The sequence below is a fragment of the Neodiprion pinetum genome, chromosome 6 (assembly GCF_021155775.2).
Source record: "Neodiprion pinetum isolate iyNeoPine1 chromosome 6, iyNeoPine1.2, whole genome shotgun sequence".
Classification (NCBI taxonomy): Eukaryota; Metazoa; Arthropoda; class Insecta; order Hymenoptera; family Diprionidae; genus Neodiprion; species Neodiprion pinetum.
In genome coordinates this window covers 6,846,288-6,870,666 of record NC_060237.1, presented here as the reverse complement: position 1 = coordinate 6,870,666, position 24,379 = coordinate 6,846,288, and the positions used below count along the sequence as shown (strand labels likewise).

The 24,379-nt window shown below is 41.0% G+C and overlaps 2 protein-coding genes across 6 annotated transcripts in view; one reads left to right on the top strand and one right to left on the bottom strand.

Annotated features, from left to right (window-relative positions):
- The window catches only part of Naa15-16 (N-alpha-acetyltransferase 15/16), a 39,945-nt gene that overhangs the window by 4,104 nt on the left and 11,462 nt on the right, over positions 1–24,379 (top strand). The gene's annotated exons all lie outside the window — the stretch shown is intronic.
- Positions 364–23,934, bottom strand: LOC124221496 (uncharacterized). Of its 5 annotated transcripts, none has more exons than XM_046631580.2 (3): positions 19,468–19,995; positions 4,139–4,222; positions 364–4,020 (listed from the first exon to the last, which is right to left on the bottom strand). In XM_046631580.2, the coding sequence occupies exons 1-3, from the start codon at positions 19,468–19,470 to the stop codon at positions 745–747; spliced, it is 3,363 nt and encodes a 1,120-aa protein (XP_046487536.1). In that variant the 5' UTR covers positions 19,471–19,995; the 3' UTR covers positions 364–744. The 5 variants fall into 5 exon arrangements, with proteins under 5 accessions (XP_046487536.1, XP_046487534.2, XP_046487538.1 ...); XM_046631578.2 differs by lacking the exon at positions 19,468–19,995 and adding an exon at positions 13,158–13,315; XM_046631582.1 differs by lacking the exons at positions 4,139–4,222; positions 19,468–19,995 and adding an exon at positions 23,794–23,934.

Below are 24,379 nucleotides of genomic sequence, written 5' to 3'. Positions count from 1 at the left end.
TATCGAAGAAATTATGGAACTCTGACAGAAATTTCTCGCAAGATATGTAGTTTGTGACTGGCATACAATATCGGAATTTTCTATATTTACTTACCACCAATCAGCTGTCGCAAACTCGAAATACATACAAAATGGACGAAGGATAGTTAACTGACACTGTAGAATCATATTTAATTGTTTGAAAAGTGAATATCTTCAACGTAGTTTTTAAAATTGATCTTATTCAATGGCGACATCGGAAATCGGATAATTTATCGCAGAGTGTAAAAGATTCGTTGAAAATTTCACATTCTATTGAATTCACGATATTCTTTGACAGCTTGAACTTTTTGACACGCATATCAATTAAACACCTGTACATCATTCAATTGTACACGTAAATTAAAAATTTCTTTAATCACAGATAACATACAAGATAGTACACAATAATAATGATATTAATTAATCGAATCACAATTTTAACAACTGATCGTATCCTGCGTGGTACGATTGTGATAAAACGTGCCACTAATATACCGGCGTAGAATAAAATAATAATAGCAATAGTAATTAACTTAATACTCAATATATACAAAAATAAATTATAATATAATCAGGATTGTTGTGCTGATACAGCAAATTGCGTACGTAATAGGCATACAAATGAGGCCCATACTTTTGTTCCTTCGATAATATCCGTGCAACATTTCTCATTCGTTTTATGGCATTTTGGGACTGCCTTCGGTCAGTACGATTTCGAAATTTTCAGCCCTCGGCGGGACCCCGACGACGACGTCTCACGAGCCTCGTCGCGGTGGGTTTCGAGTAAAAATATCCGCCGTTGGTAAGATCTTGCCTTTGGGATATCGCCTGTGGCGTAAGGAAATAAAAGTGTCCCCCATTGCCGGGTAACTGATAGGCAAAATACGAGCCACCTCTAGTCGCTTGATTCCGTTGCCCCTGTACAGGATTTATGAACTCGGCGTCCGGATTTATCGGCGGCCTGGGGTCTCGGTAGTTTACCGAAATATCATTGGCAAGCGATATCGGCGACGGAGTCGGATAGCGTCCACGATACGAAGACGTCTCCCGCTGATTGGATCCCTGGAGGTAATTACCGCCGTTTCGATTTCTGAACGGCGTTGAAATCTGCTCGCTTCGGAACTCTTGGAGCCGCTGCCTAGACGGTGCTACCGGTTTGTTAACGGGGATGAACTCGGCGTCCGGGTTTATCGGCGGCAACGGGTTTTTGTAATTCACCAGAGTGTCGCCCTCGAGGGAATACGGCCTCTGCGTCTGGTCGCCGTAGTGAACGCTGACCTTGGGTGGTGTCAAACTCTGCAGCTGATGAACCGCGGCACTGTTACCGTTACCGTTGTAAGGATTGTTCGCCACGTAGGTGTTGATGTCGTGGCCCACCGGACTCTCCGTCGTCGTTTCAGCCGCCGCCTCGACTCTGTACAAAGGTGTCGTGCTTTGAAGGACGTTTTCCGGCAACTTTTTACCGAATATCGTGAAGTACTGCTTGGTCACATCGTCCAGCAGCTGCTCATCCTGTTTCGTGTAATACGCGTGATGCGGATTCGGCGTCGTGTTTACCGACGGCCTCGCCGTCGCCGCTGAATACGACTGTCTGTGATTCGTCAGGTACGAGATCCCAGACGATTTCTGCACCGGCTGGACGTCGTAATCGTTGTAGTACTGGCCCCCAGCCGTCCTCGTCGGTTGTTGATACTCGTTATAGACTTGTCGTACATCCGGTGTCGGTACGTCGTCTATTTCTTGCTGCCTATAGCTCTGCTGTTGTCGCTGCTTCGTGTAACCGTTGGCCTCGTAGCTATACTGATAAATCGGACTCGATTTTACCTCCTGATCATCCCTGTAGTCCGCGTACTGTTCGTTACGGGTACTCTGGTAGTAGAATCGCGGCCTCTGCGTCGTGTAGTAAGGTTTGATGGTGGCCGTCGAGCCCCCCAACGACAGAGACTGATAGTACTTCGGTGAATTTTCCCGATCGCTAACAGACCCTCTAATTCGCTCGACGTTATACTTGGTCGTTGGTGCGGGATTCCGAACCACCGGCTCCGGGTCTATGAACTCGTTGTAACCTTGTCCCGTCTTAATTACCGGGTTGAGTTTCAGGTCTGCGAAGTCGTTCGACGTCTGCTGGGACGGTACCATCTCGACGCTGTAATACTGCTTCTTCGGTTGACGCCGCCTCGGTATCGGTTGGACGTCGTAGTAAGGTGAAGGTGTCGTCGTGGCGACCGCCGGCCCGTTCGTCTCCTCGTAGAAGTAATAAGCCGCGGGATTCTTCGCCGGTATATCAATCTTCGCCTTGACGTGAATCGGCGCTATATCATCCTCCATACTCCTCGTCCGCTCCGACGGCAACGGTGTAGTCGCGTAATAGGCGAGCAGAGGCACCGCGGTGCTACTCACTATCGCTGACCATTGACCGCCCTGAGGCGGGCCCAAATCGACCAAATGGTTCTCGACCTCGGTCTGGATGTCGTAGTAGTCGCCGGTCGGAGTGGTGCTCGCTTTCTCCGGGACCGTGGTTGTCGTTTCGACGTACCGCGGGGTGTCGAACGGCGTCGAAGTCACCGGCGTGATTGGAACCCGGGTAAAGTTCCTGGACTTGAGCTTACCGACCGTCTTCGGGGTTCCTTGGTGGCTCTGGACTCTCGTAGTCGGCTTCGTACCGGTCGAGTAGCTCGGTGTTGTTGTCGGGAATCGAGCCTTGTACAGTTTCGGGACCGTCTTACGTCGCGGCGTCGGAGCCGGCGGAGCGTACTTCGTCGTCTCCCGGATTCGTTCGGTTGTGGTCGTCGTCCTGGGGGTGGTGGTGGTTTCTTTCGCATAGAACCTGCCCTTGGTCGTCGGCTTCCGCTCGTCCTGTTCGGCGAAGAAGTTTGGCGGGGGAGGCAGGATTATGCCGGGAACAAGGGGACCAGGGGGTACCGCGGTCGCGTTGTCCTGCGGGTAGTAGAAGCTGTAGGGTGGCGGGTAGTATATCGACTGGTCTTCCTCGTCGTAGTCCGTCTGGTTGCTCGGCGGCGGGACGAATACCGCGCCGGCCGGAAGTGACTGGTAAAATGGCCCCAAAACCCCCTCGGAAGCGTTGCCGTAGAAGCCGGTGCTTACGGGCTCCGAGATGTTGGACGAGGTCGGATAAAACGGCGCCTCCCCCGGGTAGAAACCCTCCGGATAGTTGGCGTACTCCTCGTAGTCGGCGGTGTCGTTGACGACCGACACGGACCCGTTTGCCCGGATAATCTGAACGGGTCCCCCTTCAGTGAGCTGGACGGGAAAGGGCGGCGGCACTTTCGGATGCGGTGGTATTTTGACCTGCCGTTCTGGCGCCTTGTAATCATCGATGGGCGGCCAGTTGCCGGTGTTGCTTTCGGGCCTTTTTGCGTTGACGTTCGATACAGGAAATTTCCCGCCCCTCAGGACGAGCAAATGATTCTCCGCGAGCCATATCTCCTCCTCTTCCAATCCCCCCAAATTCTTGGCGGTGTCCTTCGGCACCTCGGGATTACCGAGGTAGCTTATGATCCCCGGCCTCTCGGGTGGCGTCTTGTATATCTCGTTCTGTATAAGTCCGTATTTCCCCTCCTTAACCTGCTGCGAAAGGGATTTCTTCTCTTCGTCGTCATCGGTTCGTCGCGTCGACGAAGACGTCTTTTCCTTTCCGTTTCCGGCCGACGACATCACCAGTCCGTCCTCGTCCCACCTCGTCGGCGGTGTTTCACGTTGATCCTTGGCCTCCGTCACTTTCGCGCTGTAATGCTTCACGTGCCCACCGATCAGTCTGTGGATAATCTTCTTGTCGCGCCTCGACGTCGTCGTTGTAACGTTTCTAACCGATTCTGATTCCGTCTTGGCATTCAATTTTTGACTAGTTTTCTCGTCGACGTTGACGCCTATCTCGAGGAACTTTTCGTCATCGTCGATAACCGATGATGCTACCGAGGCACATGCTGCCGCCACGATCGCTACGACCACCATATTTCTCGCCGATAAGTGCAATGCCATCTGAAACAGAATAATATACGACAATTGTTAGAGGAATTTCCGTATACACGTAATGAATGATAATTCACTCTGCAAGACCGTCGAGGTAGTTAGAAACACACGGTGATGGCTTGTATACCATGCTCGTTCGGAAATTATTAGGTATGCTAATATTTCGGTTGTGTAACCGCTGAGGTAGGCGCGCGGAATCAATTTTCGTGCTCTGAAAAAGAAAGAAAGTAAAGAAAATGAAATAAACAATGCTTGCTTAACGTTTATGCATAAACTGGGCGGAGAGGTGGGGGTACACGGTCTAGTCTCGTTTTGTTACTTCACTAATCGCAATACCTGTCTAACGCTGAACCGCGATACTTTCCACGCCGCCGTTAATCGAGAGTAAATAGTTTCCTGTACATCGTACAGCTTTTCGCATACACTTTATTCGTGTGAAAAATGACGCCTGCAGTCGGATTATTTTCCAAGCCTAAAAATTTTTTCGACGCATAGACCTCTTCCTGATCGATTCCGCACGAGAATTTCATCGGCTATGAAATTGCAACGATCAACGGAATGCCGAGATACGCGACGGCGCCACGCCTTTCTCTGTGTACCTACACGTAATGTACAACACCAGATGCCTAGACACGCCGAGACTGGTGAACGGTCTCTCTGGTCTCCATTCGACGAACATTCGCGGGTCACTAGAGTGTCGACCGATTCGAGTTGTTATGACTCGAGAGTTCGTCGTGCAGAGAGCTTTGCGCCCTGGTTTAATGAGTTGATCATACATACACGTACCGACGCGACGTTGCGTCTTCCGGGTCACTGCATCGTCGCCTTTTCTGGACATTTCTCTCCCCTATTTCCCGCTTGGCATATAAAGAACTTGTCGTTGAAATTGTACATATTGAGGTAATTTGTCCGGAGTACTTTCTTCGCTGTATAATATTATACCCATGTATACACGAGGCGAACGGTCAGACGATCCTTGACACGCGGAGTCAGGATATCACCTCTTATAAAAGTGTCCATGGTACTCACGCGGTGTGTAGTGCACCGTGTTTATGTGTACCCATACATCGGCCCCCTTTGGCCAGATTCAGTATGGTTCTTTCTCATGCTCGTTCCCACGAAGTTAAACTATAAACTTCCAAGGACGATGGAACGGGATTAGATCGACGGTAACGATTTCCGTCGCCAAAGTTGTACAACGCGTACATGTAGGTGTAACCTGCAGACGTCCTTATAATATAACCGTACGATTTCGTTCCTTTACGATTGAAGTTCGCCAGGAGCGAGGTTCAAAAGTTGACTCCGTCCCTCCATCGATTAACGAATCATTGGACAATAAATTCCGCTCCAACAGAGAGGGTGTAATAAAAATGGAGAATCAGCTGCGAAAGATCCGAGTCCAAATCATTACACGCACCCGTCCGGTGTCTCCGCGAAACCTGATCCAAATTTACGTTTCTAAGCATACCGAATCCATACACGGATTAGCTGCTGTTTTGGGCGCCTGGCGGTCGAATGGCCTGTTACGACTTGGTTGTGGGAGCGATGAAAGCTGGAGGCAACAAATTTCAGAGATGTGTTGCGCAACGAGATCTCGAGGCTTGTGACTGACTGCTGTAAGGGGGGCCCCGCTGGCACAACAGGTGGCATTGTGTCCAAGAAAACCAACTTGTACTCCGGTGCGCAGCTTGCTCTGGTTGATATAAGTATATAAAACCGTACCCCGCAACCGTGCCATTGTTGTTCCGACGTTAAATGTGGATAAGTTTCGCCACTTGGAGAGCTCTCATTCATTACATTTATAGTCTCTCTCTTGCCTTTATAAGTGCTGCGTGCACCCGAGACCCGATGTTTAAACCACCTCTAGGCACGACCTTGCCCACGTATTTTTATACAGTTTTACAAAACTAATTTGTGCAGCCGCGCAAATTGCTTTGCTTTCACAAATGTATACGTATAAATTCAGTTTTAAACCGTAAACCGCAGTTCGAACCGCATTTAAACCACTCCCCGTTATTGGAAGCTCTGTTTCATTGAATTCGCTTAGAATTGCACAGGCGATGACCCGAATCTGCATTTCATAACTGATGTATGCGAGTTTTTACACGTTTCGATGAAAATAACTTTGTGCAGCAAGCTGCTCCAAGCCGTTCACACGTTCCATGCACTTTCTACGCCAACAGTTGCACCTATTATCAGACACGAATAATACCTTTGACTACGCCTATATCACGAATCGCTTCGGTTGTAACGCGATACGATTCCGCCGTGGAGTCCAAGTTGAGGCTTGATATGCCGAACAAATGCACTCGACTCTTGTCGTTGCTGCATACCTGTACAAGACAACAATTACATTATACCTTATAATACCTGCCGCATATATGCCCAGCCCTGAATCACTAGAGAGGAAGTTGTGTCTATTCAAGTGTACACAACGCGTATATACGTGTTGGTGTATAATAAGAAGTGGTTCGTTCTGAACGCGAGCTATAAAGCCGGCTAAAAGGTCGGCCCAAGTCTCGCGGTCGTATCTAAATCGTGAGAAGTTTCGCGGCGAAAAAAAAAATTGCATTCCATTTTCGTTTCATTGAAAATTTATACGTGTAATGCATGAATACAATATGGTAATAATAATAATAACAACAACAATAATAATAATAATAATAATAATAATAACAGTAACGGTAACGCTAAATCAGCCATGAAGGTATCCCAGGAATCGATCAAATATATAGACATTAATTCTAATCTCGTCTTTAATTGGAAGTGATTCACTCGAGCATGTGTCACGATGACTGTAAGACTCTTACAAAACACTTCAGGCGTGCAATTTGTTTGAATTTTTTGAAGAAGACTAATCGATTGTGAGAAATGACGAAAATATTGACAAGTTTGTTGACGATAAACCGTGATTTTTTTATCGATCAGATATCGCCGTTAAGTCAGGGCCGAGTCGTCGAAGCCTCGAAAGATCCCAACTTCCGGATATTACGATATGACGAGCGGATGACTTGACGAATCGAAATAAAGTGGGCGCTTGTATATAGAGCGAACCGTACAGCACAATGCGTATAGAAGGTATAATACGGTAGAGCAGCCGGGTATATTAGACACTTTTGCTCAACCTCTGGGCCCAGCAGCGAGTTATTTAATTTAGTTTACGCTTTCAGCTACTTTCCTTCTCGTTTCGCGTCGTGCTCACTGAACAGCATTAATTTCTTACCGTCGTTAATAACCAAGCCACTATAGAGACGAAGCGCCGTTGTTTTACTCTATAAAGCCTACCGAATTATCCATCCACCATTACACGTTATGGGTTACATTATATACACTCGTCGCAAATTTTGCAACATCGAGTATCAGGCTACATACAGTTCGGAAACACGTGAGGCGAGGAGCGATTTCGAAGCAGCGAAAAAGCCCGCAGTCTCGTGCCTTTTTACTTTTTTCGTTTCTTCCATTGCTCGGGAATGTCGCGTGTCGTGTAATGCGACTTGCACAATTTTCAGCGGCCTTGAATTAACGATTGATAATCGATAGACCGCGCGCTCTCTTACAACTGTAAATCGGTAAACCCGGATCCGTGCGGATCAAACCTTGTCGATCGTTAGCGCGTGCATGTCGGCCTGGTGGGATAATAACACTCCTGAATGTCTTGTAATTTGAGTGGAAAAAAAGTATTGCAATAAAATACGAAGACGAAAGAAGGAGGAGAAAAAGAAAAATACACCCGACACCGAGAGAACAATATAATATAACGCTGCGAGCGTGGTGGCATCGCGGCACGCGCAAAACCACGTCGACGTTTCTGCACGTCGTTATACTTGCGACGTACTTCAAACGTCGTTAAAACACCGTCGTCTCACGGTTACATAAAAATCATTCCGTGTTTTTACTTATTTGCCCCGCCGATCGTTGCTTCCTCATGTGGTAGGTGTACAAGGAGTTAATTAAATCCACCGCAAGTACGAATTAGAGACGGGAATTGCATCGGTATTATTCTGCATTCCGTTCCGCAATCCAAGGGTCTCTGCGTCATGGACGTACGTAAAAACCATCAAGAAGCGAAAATATATTTATAACGAATTAATTTACTTTTAATCTTAGGAGCGTGTACTTGTGTCGATTATCAACTTGCTGTTCTTATATTCGCCGCGTTTCGTCTGCTCTAATTATTATACTTATTGTTGTCCATACGTAGGTATGTATTAAGATTTTAACTCCGTGCAAAGGTTTCGTTCGATATGCAGGGTTCAAGGAGCAGGTTGAACGCGTTTACTTTCATTCCTCGACCGATATGTAGGATACAGAGTCTCCGATATGACGTCAGTATAGCCTGCACCCCGTGCCCACACCGTCAAACGTAACGAGGTCTTATCGCCACTGATATATATGTGTATATATATATTATAGACGTGCGACTTCGGCATGAATGACATTCGTTCGTCGCTTCATTGTGCCTCGTGGCTTTGTGGGAAATCATTTGTGACTTTAAGTGTACGCTAATACAGCTGTTCCCTGTTTAAGATCGATAGATCAGCGCTGAAGAAAACCGTGTGAATATTACGAGCGCGGCACTTTGGCCTGCGTGTAAGTAGAGATGCCGTAATTTTAAGGATCTTTCAGCACCGACGGAAACGAAATGACACGAAGATGTGTGTAGTCGAGCGGTGAGGTGAAAATTAAAATTACAGGAAGTCGACGAAATCGTTCAAACCTTTGTCTGACATGTGTGACACATGTGCGAATTTGAATTTGAGATTATTCGTACACTCGGTGTAACGAAGTTACTCCTTATGCTGTAAATTTGATCAGGAAACTCGATTCGAACCGACTTACAAATCACCTCCGAGTATTAACGCGTTTCGTTTTTGAAATCTCGCGCCTCGATCTAGTTCTCGAGATTTATAATTCGACAGGGAGTGTCGGTGTTTGAATATAAGCGGCTTGTTGCCTACACAACGAATATGCTAATCCCACAAATATTTATCACACGTGTCCAGATATAGTTTGTATCGAATTCCGAACTATCAGAGATTTCATTTCTGATATTTTCATCGTAATGTAATATCCTTTTTCATCGCGATATAAAATAATTTAAAAAAACGGTTAACCATATAACAATTGTAGTAACCGATCACGCTTTGTTCGTGCGTGCGTGTAAAAAAAAGAGCAGAAACGATTGAAGACATAAAAAAAAAAAAACAAAAAAAAGAAATCCCATTCAGATGGCAATCATCTTCGTACATTTTTTCAGCCGGATTCCTCCAAGTTCATTGCGCTCGGTATTATAAAGTTACATGCACACTGAGGCGTAAATATGTATAACATACGCATCTCGGTGTTCGTCATTGTTGCGTTGTAAAAATTCCCGAGTCCAGCATATACGTACATACATACATGTCTACATATATGCATAAATCTCGTTCCGCAGCGTTTGGATCAGCGAGACTTTTGATCTCGGCCCCATGACACGTAACAATTTCAACGTGGCGTATAAATTCCCCCCTCGCCTCGGGATATTTTGGCAAAACCAGTCTGACTTCATATTGTGCGGTCGGGCCGGATCAGCGAGTGAAATATGCGACTCCTGCATCAATCGTATCATGCTCTTAGTCACGATATTCACGAGTATTGAATCGTTGGATCAGAAACGGTACCTGCACCGTTAAAAATTTCTGTATGGAACTTTCTACACTGTATTTAAAACTTTTGGAATTCACTATACGTTTACTGTTTATTCAATTTACTCAATTTACAAATACAACAAATTTACTACACAATATAGTAAATTCAAATTACTTTTTTTCTGTATTTTTCTTATAAAGTTTAGTAAAATCAAAAATTTTCATTGTTAATTTAAGACAAATACATGATGCATAGAAATTTCCATCCCTGCATCGAATTTATAAATTTTTAACCTGATTTCGTATATTGACAACTAAAGTAGTAAAATCACAATCATTTTTAACAGTGTGCAGCTCGTAATAGTAAGAATAATTCCTTATCGCGTTGCGAAGTTCTAATAAAAATGTTAATTAATGCGCGGGAAATTACGCAAAGGCGGAATCGGTTTTCAAGTCTGCGATATCCGGATCGCCCGACGGAAAAGGAGAAGCCTCTGAAGAGATGAGAGATGATCGCAGCGCAGCCTCCAGCCGAGAGAAGATCACCTTGGCATTGACCGGGTTGCTTCTCGACCGCTTGCATAATACGCTCGTCTCCGGTAAAGTCGGCTCTTCCTTTCTCTCTCTCTCTACCTCATTTTATCTCTTTCTGACTCGTTTGCCTGCTCCTCGACTTCGGAGCTGCTGCAGAGTCACGAATCCGCCTTGTACGGTATATAGATACGAGCCATTCCACGCCAAACCGACCTACGTTTGACAGTTGCCATCGACGATTTAAAATTTTTTTTAAATATCGTGTAGAGTGTACGAAAAAAAATCATCATTCGCTGAGTTTTAGATTTGTTCGTCCACGGGTTCGATTTTTACTGCTCCCAGAAACACAAAACACAATTTTTTAACGAATAGCCGTAATCGATAGGCTTTGAATTTTTCTCATCACTTGCTTGTTGAAAAACGAAACTTTTGAAAACAAAGTGGAAGTGGGTAAGCTTTCTGTTTAGAAGGTACAAGCGAAACGAGTAATTAATAATTGATGTAAATCAAATTGAATATAAATAAAAATAAATACAAATTTATGTTAGGGATATTGATAAAAAAAAATCGTGTTTTTGTGTTTTTGGCAGCGATAAAAATCAAACCCATGGTCGAAAAACTGTAAAACTCGCAATCAGTGAAAGATGATTTTTTTTTGTACGGTTTACACCATACTTAAAACGACGTTGAGGGTCAGACGTAGGTCGGTTCGGGGTGGAATGCCTCATATACACACATATGTACACGTATATAACGTATGTAGAATACAAAAATTATTATCCACCTGCACTCGCGTCCCACCCGATGTTTATGCAGTTTATACTTATACCTACAGGGTAGATATTATTTAAACGATATTGCGTACAGAATATGATATTAACAACTTTCGCAGTGAGACCGCGATGCAGGAATCTTGCAGGCACGCACTTCACTTCACTTCGTCTGTATTACAAGTAACAGCACAGTGTCATTATAACATATTATAGTACGCCCTAAACTCCCACGACAATATAAACTCTTGCAAACTTTCGAAATTTATTGTTTATGAAAACTGCATCTTGAATATATACAATGCAACGCGTAAGGTTTATACCTATACACATGTATACAACTATAACGCACTCCTCTTCTTAATTGTACATGAGCCTAATGATGCACCGCTGCCGCAGGTGCAATTATAACTCGATTTTATTATACCCTGTGCTGCAAAAACGTTAAATTCATCCATACACGGTGTTTCATTATAGGTTTTATGGAATCACATTTTGCCGGTGTTTTTTGCCCGAGTAAAACATAACTACTTGCAAGTTCTTTTTTGTTTTCAACATACGCAGAAATCAACGAGGTTTGTGCAGAGTCAATAATCAATACAATATCGTTTGTTTTATTACGAGGTGGTTGCACATTGCGTATTCGTAAGCTAAGAAAAATCTCTTTGAGACAATGATATGAGAATTACAGAATTGAGCTTAGATATCGCTTCTTCGGTTCAAAACACTATTTAAATTATTAAAAATCTAATAGATTCGTTCGATTTCGTTCCACAATGGGTAATTTTGTTAAGGAAATCACACTCTCTGCAATACCACCAATATTATTTTTTTTTATCACACTGTGTTATAGATAAATATTCAATTTTTTAAGATTTCATTGACGTTGATATATTGAATTAAGAAAAAAAAAAAAAAAACAAAAGAAAAAAGAAACTGTCGTGTCAAATTTACTGTTAATCAAGAAACAAAAATAAGTCCGTTGCAGTGAATTTGTGGAAAATAATTTTTTCGAAAGAATAATCCGCCATAGAGTAAAAACGAACGAATTTGATAGATAATTAATAATTTTAAAACGATTTGAAATTAAAAAAATCTACGTCCGAGTTTTGTTTTACAATTTTTATACTATTTTTTCTCGAATTTGACAAGAAAATTTTCGCAACTTACGAATGTACAGTAAATTTGACTCACCCATATCCTCCATAAACACGAAACTTGAGACACGTGGGGGAAACTTGTTTCCACGCTACAAACATACTAGATCTGAGATTTTTGCCGACTAGAGACGCGTTCAAATAATAATTCACAACTTCCAAGGCTTCCGCGTGTGTACGGTAAGTGTATACATGAGTACACATAGTGTAATATACTCCAAATGGTATAAACACGCGCCTGATTCTTCCGCTCTGACACAAAGTCCTCGAGGTTCATCATTTTGGCTTTTTAGATACGCGGCGATATACAACATAATTCTATAATGCGGCATTTTTTTTATTTTTCCTCCATCTGGTTGATATTTAAAAAAATTGCACAACAATTTTTTCACGAGTTCTTGAATCCAGTGGGAAATAATATTGCGAATCAATCAAGCAACGCAGCGATTATAACAGCGCGTAAAAATCAATCAATCGCCATGCTGATTTCTCATCCGTGAATGAAATACTTATCAACCCTGATTAATACACTGCACTTAACGCTTGTAGCAGAATTATCGCTCAAGTTACCGTATAAAAGTGTTTTTGCTTATTGCTCCTTTTAGTTGTTGCCCCCTCCTGAGTTTCGCTGATTTTTTTTCTTAAATGATCTCTCAGTTTTTACGACCCTTTTTTCATTGCAAGAATCAGCTGACCGGATCATTGCAACAATCATGGGCCCAGGACAAGGCTAGAACCGTATAGTAAAAGGATATTCGGTGATTTTTAATCGCGGTATTTGATGCTACAAGAAATTTTAGCGAAACGTGCAGAAAGATTTTATTATACCTGTAATTACGGGCGTGAGTAAAAGTGTAGGATGATTGAAAAAACTAGAGGGATGATGAAAATTCATTTTGAAAATTTACAAATTCTGGTTTTCTGTACTTTAAACTTTCTACATTTTGACTCTTCTAAATTTTCAAATTCTATTTAAAATTCGTACGTTGTACCCCGTCTGCTTTCTGATATTCGCTACATTTTTAGCCCCACTCACATTTGCTCAACTTTGTGATTACCAATTTTTCTTCTGATATTGTCCTTTTCACACGGTAAAAAATCTCCACCTCGCTGTTCGTCGAATTAACGCCACGGTCTCTAATGACGCTGTACAAGCAGAAACTTGTGCGTTCCACGGTGCATTTGCAACTCGTCATCGTCAGCCTCGTTTCCATGCGTTGTAAGTCGTGTCAAGTAATTAGCATTAGTCAGGTTTGTTGACCCTGTCTAGGAGTAAAAAAAAAAAGAAGTTTTTCAAAGGAAGGGAGAAAGAAAAAACGGTATAAAATCTAGTTCGCGCATTCGTCCCTGAAGTTGAACAGTAAAAACGCGATTATCGGTACGAATACGTTGTTATTTATATACATTTAATGTCATGCATGACGCGTAGATCCGATTCTCTCGCTCGACGACCGCCCTCAAGAAAGTATAAAAAAAATTAATCAATAAAATAACGATTAAGACAGCTCTTGCGGCTAATTACTTGACCGAAAAACCTTTCCAAGAAATCGTGAATACAGCAGCGGCTTCACCTCGACGAGTATAATAAAACAAAAATTATTTCACTATATTTTTCATTCATTTTTCAAGTCGCCTTCTATTCTATTATCACAGATATATAAATGCACGCTTATATGACATCGGACAAGCAGCATTGCCTTGCGAAACAACGAAATGGCAATAAAAATATCTATGTCCACACACGCACGTGTATTCCTTGCATACGAAAAGGATAAACGTTTTATACGGAGCTGACGGCGTAGACGACGGGACAACGAAAAATTCGCCCTTGGAATTTTGGTCGGTTCGGCCGGCTTTTGCTGGACCAAATATCACCAGATGCCCAACGCTCGGGAAGATTGAGCAAGAACTATTCTATACCGGCGTACATGTGCGATGTTGGTGTGTTTGCGTGTGTACGCCGGCTTAACCGCACTCGAGAGACCAAACTCGAGGTCCGGCTTGACCTTCGCGCTACAATTAATATCTCTTTGCTAATTCTGCATGGCCTGGAAAGTCGCCATCGACAATGCGCACCCCTGACCTTCGGCGTAGGCCGCTGGTAAAGAATGAAGAATGGAAAACGAACAAATAAATACAACTGACTTTACGAATTTCACGTGACATTCTTATCGCAGCATGATTACGGTGGTTGGTTGACCGAAGATACGTACTTTTTATCGATTTCATTATGTATTCGTTAAATAATTGCATTTGGCGGATACCAAGATGAGATTTAAAATACAAAAGTCGAAAACATCTGTATTGATGGCGAAAGCTTGGATTTCAAATCGTTTAATTATTTTTTAAAATCTAAAAAATTCCGTCGATTTCACTCTACGATGGCTTGTTTTGTTCAGAAGATTACTTTTTACAAAGTCATTGAAGCCAATCTTTTTTTTTTTCTTCCCTACCAGTGGGCAACTTAAATATTAGCATTTGCTGAGCATAAATATTTGACTATGCTAAGTGATAAAAATAAACCGTTCCAGTGGATTCGTATAAAATATAATCTTCTAAATAGTATAAGCTATCGCAGAGGAAAATCACACAAAGCTACTGACTTTTTAACCATTCTCTAGTGATTTGAAACGAAGCAGCGATATTCTGAGTTTTGGTTTTGCATTACAAGAAAAATCAATTTTTTTTCTCTGCGTATAACGCAAAGAAACAAAGTAATCAGATCGTATTTCTTCTCTTGCGTAAAAAAACAAACAAATGATCGCGGATGTTATAAGTATAAGCAATCGAATTTCACTGAGTTCGCAACATATAGATATACCTCGGCATGATTGACGTCATATTACTACAGTTTTCAACCAGTTGTATTTGTGTCAATTCGCGTTTAATCGATGAAAAAGAAAAAATGTGATCCACTTATTTCTGGTTTCTCTCCTCAATACCGTGTTTACCATTTTTCTCATGCGAAGACCACAATACCAGTATTTTTTATTTCAGTATTTTGAAAGAGATCGTTTTAGCTTACGAACTATCTTAAAATTAATAAAATCTATCGTTCTTTGGCCAGTTATAATCCTCCTTAAATTTGCATGGATTGTAAATTCAAGCTTGTGTATTTGTAGCAAGTATTTCGTATTTCAGCTGCGAGGAAAAACTCTTCGAATGGACTGATATTCAGTTTAGAGACAATGTTCGACCCATTTTTTATTTTTTTTTTTGTTTCGACAACGTATCACGTACGGTTTATTTCATTAAACGATTTGGTGACTCGACACGCTTGTTGCAGCATGTGCGGATATTTCGCGTGCATAATTCGCGCAGTTTGCAGTTTAGGTTGGTAGCTTTTATGCATGTAACGGTCAAGAGATCGGACGTGAGATTTTTGCTAAACATAAAATAACAAAATTCTTGCGGTAGGTAGCTGGCACAAGTATTTCTCCGGGCGATCGACGAGTCGTGTGTGTCGCTGTAAACTGAATAATTAATTTCTACATTTATTGTATACAAACTTGCATGCACGGCGAACGAAGTCTGACTCTAATCACGTAGATACTATAAACTTAAACGTCGTTAAATTACATGATGCAGATATTCGCGATAACTTCAGACCGATTACTGTAAATATATATGCGAAGGATTCTCGTAAAATAGAAATAAATTTTTATTCCTTCACTATAATATATAGCTACGTATGGAAAATAACCCGGTGCATTGGCGCCATTGAATGTTTGTGTCTCGAATGGGGTTTTTTTCTTTCTTTTTTTTTTTTTTGTTTAATATTTCTTTTTTCTTTTCTTCGTCTTCTTAAGTGTTGTAATTAAATTCACACGTACGGACGAGCCGTCATTAATACTCGTCGAGGATTTTTTTAAAACGAGGTAAATAGACAGACATGTGTGTACAGCGGCATGTATGCACATCAACGATCCTCGAGGGCTCTGAGAATGTGTTGATCACGGAATAATAACAAATCGCAAAACCCGCGCTGTGCAATTTGTGCATTTTTCAACCGTAGTTGCATTTTCCTTTCATTCTTTTTTTTTCTTTTTGCTTCTTCTCTCTTCTTCAATAACGAGACAATTTTTCACGACGAAACTGAGCCTGGGTCAAGTTCCAGATACTCAACGCCGAAATTATTCGGTGGTATACACGGTGGCTAACTGTAAATCACTGTAGAATAGAAAAAAACAGTACGCGGCGTCGTCTCTCGAAAGAAACGCTCTGATTCCAGCTTCAAATATGGCGAGGCTAAAACGAGTAGATATATATATATATATATATATATACACACTTGTACAATAAATAAATACTGCAAGTTCACGCTCACCGCTCGATCGGTGTTATACATTACATGTACCTGAAGCGATTCTCCTTAGTCGCGGTCGCTTCTGAATCGCTAATGAGGAAAATATGCAACTGATTCATGGTCAACGTCGTAGTTGATTTATACCTCAAGACACTTCGTTTTTTTTTCTTCTTACTTTAAATTTTTTCTTCTTTGCCTTGTTCTATTTTTTTTTTTATTGCACTATCAACGACGCAGATAATCGAGATACGATACGAAAGTTTGAGACTTTCCGGAACTTATATCGACCACTGTTCATCAGCGAAACGTCATTCAAATTAGACAGAAATCAGGTAACGACCACTTCTCGGTAAAACGACTACGTTTCAGAAGTCAGTGCAACGGTTATACGGAATTTACACGTAATTGCCATAAAAAGAATTCTCCGTCATAAGAACAGAGGCACGATTGATGAAATAAGTTTGTTGAGAACATTTAATTTTGCATATAATTGAAACGTGCATTCCGCAAAGAAAAGGAGAAAAGAGAACAGCAAAAGAAAAAGTAAAACTCAAATATTACCCATCGAATTACCATTAATTTATTTATAAATTACCAGGAATATATATTACAAAATTGACCAGTTATCCTTAACGAACTCTGTACTGCAGAGTGATAATTAATTTTGTTCCGGAATAATTGAATCCAAGTTGTGTAACGTAGTGCCTGCAGTAAAATTTTCTCGATCAAAAGTCGATCAATCATACAGGTATATATATATAATTTTAATAAAATCGGAAGGTTTCCGGTTCGCATACGATCCTTCCAATACACGCCGAGTGCTCGGATGAATGGGCCTCTTTGTATCCAGGTCTGCCAATGAGATACCTTCTCTACGCACGGCTTGCCGACGAAATAATTTATTAGCGTTATAAGATCTACGGACGAACAACGTTTGTCTTCGGAGGTGATTCGTTGATCGCCTTTATATACATCAAAAGAACCTAGCGCGCCTGACTTGATTGCATTTTTCATATATAATTATAATATTATAATTATTTTCCATCGTTTTGTCTTATTACAGACTCGGACAATTTGACGACGGTGATGCCATGCCCTTGTTTACAAAATTATGTTTTTCTCGCGGATCATGAAATTTGCGTCGACAGCGCGCAACGGTCAATTTTTTTTTTTTCACCCGACTGAATTTGCGCAGGCTGCATTCACAGATCATGACATGTACTTACTACGACTCATTTTACTTTTCTTTTCCATATCCGCAACGCTTTTGCATCATGATTTATTATTCAATTTTCACTTGGGTTTGTCTTCCTTCTTCCTTTTATTTATTTATTTATTTTTTTTTCATTCAATTTTTTTTTTTTTATTACGGCCACGTCACTTTCCACGTTATTATACCAGGTATACAATCACGTCGTGCGCTTACAGTGCACAAATCTTGCAGAAATTGTAAGGTATCATTCTTCCCCGCGAGTCTTGCAAAATTATTCTTCTATATACACTACTGCAATACATTTCTGAATGAAATTGCCACCGCGGAGTCCGAGAGGATTTACATCGCTCTGTATAAATAAGTCGATTTTACGATCGAAAATGAAAAAAATTCCGGACTATCGTGCAACGCGACGCAGATCCATGGGCTTCGCTGTGATTCTGTTTGCAGTGTGATTTTGTTATCTTTTCTTTTTTTTACTTACGAACACATAAAAACACTCGTTTCCTGCAGCGATAAAAATGTACAAAATGAGACTGACGACTCTTACGTCGTTGTTATCCGCTTTTGCACAACGATCATTTCGCCTTTTGTATATATATATATATACGCGCACACAAATCATGGGAGTTTTTAATGCTCGCGACAAAGAGCTCAGGACAACAATTCGATCTTGTCTCCTCAACAATTCAGGCTTACTAATCTGATAATTACACCATTCGGAATTTCACACGTTTCGTCGTACGATCATAGACATTGTACGTATGTACACATGTAATTTCGCTCTTTCCATGCATGGATCTTCGCTTACAAAATCCTCGTTCTCCACCTCAGCAATATATTACAGAACAGTTCGGTCCCATCCCTACAACGATTGTTCAATTCGGTTAGTTGAAATACAACGACGGAGGCCTTGCCGAAAAATTTACAACTATTTTCCTGATTCGTATTTCCTCCCTTATACGTGTATGTATCGTATGTAGGTATGTACAGAATTATAATATTGCCGATCCGCAATCTATATCCTCCACCGTACATGCATACGTTATATGGGTGTAATAATATCATAGGTAGCGTGATCGTATCGGCACCATCGTGCACATAACGCAATGTTAATAACTAACGTCACATATCATCATTTTCCTTTTATATTATCTACCACGGGCAAAGCAGTGCAATACGTATTATTATCGTACATAGACCGTCAAATACATGCACATCATTGATATGTACGAGTGAAAGTTTGTGTTGAGTACCGCCGGTGATACAGTTCAAGAATCCACGAGTCTCGCTGTAAATGTCTATGTAACATTTGAATTTCAGTTCACTTTATTAATGATATAACAAATGTGCAAATTGCGTAGAGTTGCTTTTCAAAGTACACGAGCCGGATATCCGCCGATAAAGTGTGCCAATTGAAATTCGTCCAAAAAAAGTCGAGAATTTTTTTTTTTTTTTCAAGTCGTCGACCATTAGGACCAAAAGGTTCCTCAGGAAATTCTCGACACGCTGCGAGTGATCGGCTGTGCAGTCTTTCATACTTTTACATCCACCTCGTTTCCGTAACAACTCGCGTAATGACAGACCGCGCGTGGTTTCGATCTTCCTTGTTATTGTTAACTAGTTAATATCGCCAATTAGCTATTAGACTCGAAGCCTATCCATAGAAGATCAACGTTCACCGCATTATGGGCAATAAAAAGAATTGAAACGAGCCAGAGACAAGTATGCAACATATATACTATATATATATATATGTATATGCGAGGGAATGAAATATATATATATATTTTTTCAATTTTTGTTATTACTTTTTATTCAATATATTCAATATATTCTAGTTCATTACCATGAGGGCCGTGTTTTTTGTCCGTTGATATCCGTTGCGTTTTGTATGTATATATACATATGCATATATACGTGGTTTTATTTATTTACTTCTTCATTCGATGGGTATATCTTTACCCCTCCCTCCTCAGTTCGACTAATATTTTCAATATATATATCACCCGCGCACTTTTTTCCACACTATCAAATGATCGGAAATATAATTTGATGAATAAAAAAATATTTATATAAAATCATTTATAAGAATGCGGTATTTTGTTATTACATCGACGCGATAACAACGGATTTATAGAGGACGATCCAGAGCTGCGAGACGTATAACGAAACTATACTGAATTTGACTGACTGACTGACTGACTTTCAAGTTTAATATGCGAGAGAGGAGGATCGGGAATAACACGAGATGCAGGAAGAAGGCTTGCAGCGGTATCGAGAAACACCAGCAGCAGCGTTAGCGACGAAACGAACGCGGAATTTCTACGTACGTCGGTTACCGGTCGCGGACCGAGTTTGACTGGTGGTACTGGTTTGGCTCTGGCTGCTGATCGTTGCCGCGAAACCCTCCTCGAGGTTACTTCGTTATTGCCGGGAGCAGAGGCCGCGGAATCCACGGGGCTTTTCCCTATCGTATCCTAATAACCCCCGCCCCGGGTAAAAATCCACGGATGTGAAAACTTCGTGACGCGTCACCGTGTTTCACACTGTGTAGATATTCAAATCGTGCGCATCGTTTTATCCACCTTCTTGTAGCGATTGTCATCCGCGTTATTCTTAAATGCGGGAGATGAATTTTTTTTGTCGATAAATCTGAGATATCCGGGGCAAAATATGTGCGTTGTATGTTTGCGATGTGTTGTTGATTAAGTTTAAATTTTTTTTTTTTTTTTTTATATACAACTGGTAATTATTCGAGAAACTTGCGTGATTAAGTATCGAGCATTTCTGTTGATACTTTCATTCTTCTATGACAAGTTTCAATTGATTTTATGAACGAAGCGTTCGGTAGAATCGTTACGTGTTACTACGGTCGTTGAATCAAACGATGTTACGGAAATTTATTTATTTATTTATTTCTTCATCACGTGTACAGTTGTAACTATTACGTGTGATAATTTATTCTAGAAATTTTTTTTTTTTTTTTTTTTTTCATCATTGACAAGACGCAAACACTTTCGAAAAAATATGTACTGTATAATTGTGAAGACTTTTGCCGTAAAAAGATAACATTACAATAACGTAACAACAACGTTAATAATGAACCTACTGAAATGACGTGATTTGGAAAACATTCGGTTCATGTAGTTTATACCTGTAGTGCCGAAGCGGCTTGCAAACGATTGCTCAGAGCTAATAAACAAACAAGTAATTAAATTTTCGTCTTGTTTCTACATACACTCGACGCATCCTTATAAGAAGAAATTAAAAACTAAATATCCACCTACGATTAAAACGATTATGCAGTTCGGTGTTATACATATTTTTTTATACACATTATATACAAGCGTAAAGCGTGCCGTGAGATATTTGTAAATTTAAACACATCAAAAAAAACTAACGACGCAGTTTTAGATCGATCGATCGATGGACGAAATTACTATCGATCTGAAATTATAGCTAGAAATAACGAAAATTCTATGTATAAATACCTATATGTATGAGAATCGGGCATATATATAATTGTTTCACACTGCCGGTAATATCTCTATATAGAAACTGAGCTTAAATTACTCCCGGCAGTATCGTCTTTCAACACGTTCGCACATATACTCGTACTTATAACACATTGCACTGACAATGAAATGCTCATAAATTAATCCCCCCACACATCTATCCTTTTATAAATATTCAAGGAGTACGAAGTTTTTTGTTGATTTTTTTTTTTTTATGCTGTTTAGCATTATTCGGCGCACGGCGTATTATTATACTGGATATTAACTAATTTCCACGGTTTTGTGAATCCCAAACTATAATTGGCCCGTGCTCTTGAGTCTTGATCCCCTGCACGCAGGCCGTAAAACAACGCGATATTAAATCGCACTTTCTATCCTTGCAGCATGTGGATATATTGTACATTATACATAATCGCGGAGGTTAGATGCAGATAATTGCTGCAGCAACGCACAGTTTCGTATAATACTTAAAAACGGACATCTCCCGGGGGATGATGATGATGATGATGATGATGATGATGATGATGATGATGATGATCCGTGAATATTAATCTATTTCATCCCATATCTGAAAAACACGCTGTGCTTGCAACTAGGCATTCGTAGCGTGTAATAATAATTACCGAATCAGCCGCGTCGTTTATTCACCACGGCAACGATCACTTTTTCCCTTTAAAACGAAGGTTGCAACGCGATGAGCAATAAAATCTTGCAATTTTTATCGCACTTTGAAAGATTTGCGACTCGACCTGGCGCCGGCATCATGGAATCCTGGAGTCAAAAACCGCAAACCGCATTCATAATCTTTTCCCGCGGGAATTCGCCTCCATATACGATCATCTATCCGATGTATCGAGACGCACACATCACGATGCAGCTTCCAAACTAGTCATTGAATAAACCACGAACGCGGCATCGCTCAAACGATACGCGATGTTTCACTACATGACGTCAATGATGACCAACGAATGTAATTCGCGGAAGAATCCGAGATATGTCTGATGCTATTATAACAACGTCTAGGATTCTGCACCGATGTGATCATATACGTACATTTTTACCGATACAACCGCATGCCGGTTCCTCATCTCGATCGTCTGAATCATATCGCAAGGTCACGACCCTCCAGTCGCCGGCCTTTTCACACTTTTCTTTGGAAATTACGTAGGCATTTCACACGGGATTAATTATTCGCCCATACATGGCTTGAAATCAAATTCATATTCTTACCTGTGATTCACATTTTATACTCCTCGGAATCCCCCCACTACCGATATGGGAACCAGAACTAGAAATTTTTATATTTGAAGCATCGATCATCGCTGTTGTATATGGTAGAAGTATCAAGTTCAGACGATTCATATTTTATTGTTGTTGTTGTTGTTGTTATTATTATTCACACACTTATTCTATTATACATTTATACAGAGGTGATATTCGCACTCGAGTGTTTTTTTCTTTTCTTTTTTTTTGTTTGCGCGGGAAAGCAGACGCTTTCTTATTTGTACAAATACATATATAATTCATCAGACCTAGGAGATATCTGAAGACCTCTCTGTGCACTCGGGTCGGCCAATTGTAGTTTCAGACGACGTGAAACTTTTCCTCAACAGTACAGATATAAGCAAAAGTTCACAATATCATACCTACACTTTATATAGTTCCAGGTGTGTGGAAAATAATTAAAATAAGTGTAAAATACTGAGTGAGAGAGAGATTGGGGGGGGGGGGGGGGGGGGGGGGATCAACGCGTCGTTGCGTCGTAAAGGTATAAGGGTACCATGGCAATTCCATGGGAATTAGGCCGCAAGTTAATTTCAAGATCACGGTAGATCACGTCAGGTTGGTTTCAAGCCTATTGCGACGCATTGTGATGCTTGCATTTGTATTTAGATGAATTAACGGCGTATATAGCCGCCTCATTAGTCCCTCTGCGCGGCGTTATAGCCGTTGTACCAAACTGTAGGAATCACCTTCTACATATCCGCACCTGCAGTGTTCTATGTACGAACGAACGAGCGCTTATTACGCATTTTCTCAAACTTTTCTTTCATTCCTATTTAGTGCACCGAGTATATGCATAGTAGGTATAACACGTCATGCCTTGTAGACTTCATAAACCCTTTTATACAGTGTAGAAGTGTAACTTTGTTCACTCACTCATTATCGTAATATTATACCTTGGCTCGTGAAACTGATTTACGATCAAGCTGGATAAAGGGAAAATTTAACGTTCAGGCAAGGGTCGTATATTGAAATGAATCGGAATCGATGAAATATTTTCGAATCGCGTCAAACGATGGATTTTCAAATTTTCTATTTTATACAAAAAATTTGTGTTCGGCCTGTTGTCTCATTTATACAAGCATAAATCCGTTAACTTATTTTGGGTAAAATATTACCTCAGGATTTAGAATTTTCTTAAATATTTCAAAGTTGACGAAAAAAATGCCTCTGGTTATTGACTACTTGTGAATTTTTTGTTGACTATCTTTTTCGGTGCGGGAAAATTTAATCAGTTATATTATACGAATACTAATCCGATAAAACTAATTATGCATACGTATCGGCAATAAAACACCCGAAGCATGTAAATTAACCGAAATGTACCTATTTCTTTTTCTTTTTTAAACAGTATATAAAATTCGGCAACTTACCAATGATTATGCGACCATATTAACCTTCTCCGCAGGATAAATTACGAGTGAACAGGATCTGGAAGAAAAACCTTGAATGCAGTGAAATTTTTTTGTATTTTAACCAAGATCGTATACAATGGTAATTTATCGTATGTCTTTCGGTATCGCGTTCGCGATTCTCACTAAACAGACGGATTGGATTCTGGATGACAACGATTTTGCATGGAAGTCAGGTAATCAGGTGGGCAGATTCCTCCTCTCCCCCCCCCCCCCCCCCCCCTCGCCCCGCATATCATTACTATACGATGCACATGCCCCGTAAATATCGCAAACGCGAAAGAGAGAGAGAGAGAGAAAGAGAGAAGTATAAAAGGTGATGCGCAAATACCGCGATGCTCCTTCAGCTCCTGCAAATGATGATCTGCATATAATTCCTTGGGTACGTTATGCATGTGGGAGAGCGACGAGTGACAGCTGCCGGTCTTAAAAGTGGAAAGTTTCATTTTCCCTCTCTTTCTCCTCCCCCTCCCCCCCTTCTTTCTTTCTTTCTTTCTTTCTCTTTGCAAAGGTAATACACCCGCCAACGTGTCGAAGTCGACGATGA

Bases quoted from the DNA above. Each gene is read 5' to 3' on its own strand.
- LOC124221496 (XM_046631578.2), bottom strand. From the start codon at position 13,313: ATGGAAACGAGGCTGACGATGACGAGTTGCAAATGCACCGTGGAACGC. The intron at 4,223-13,157 runs GTAATCACAAAG...TTTCTTTTTCAG, and splicing joins CAATATCAGAAGAAAAATTG to AGCACGAAAATTGATTCCGC. The intron at 4,021-4,138 runs GTATACAAGCCA...ATTCTGTTTCAG, and splicing joins ATAATTTCCGAACGAGCATG to ATGGCATTGCACTTATCGGC.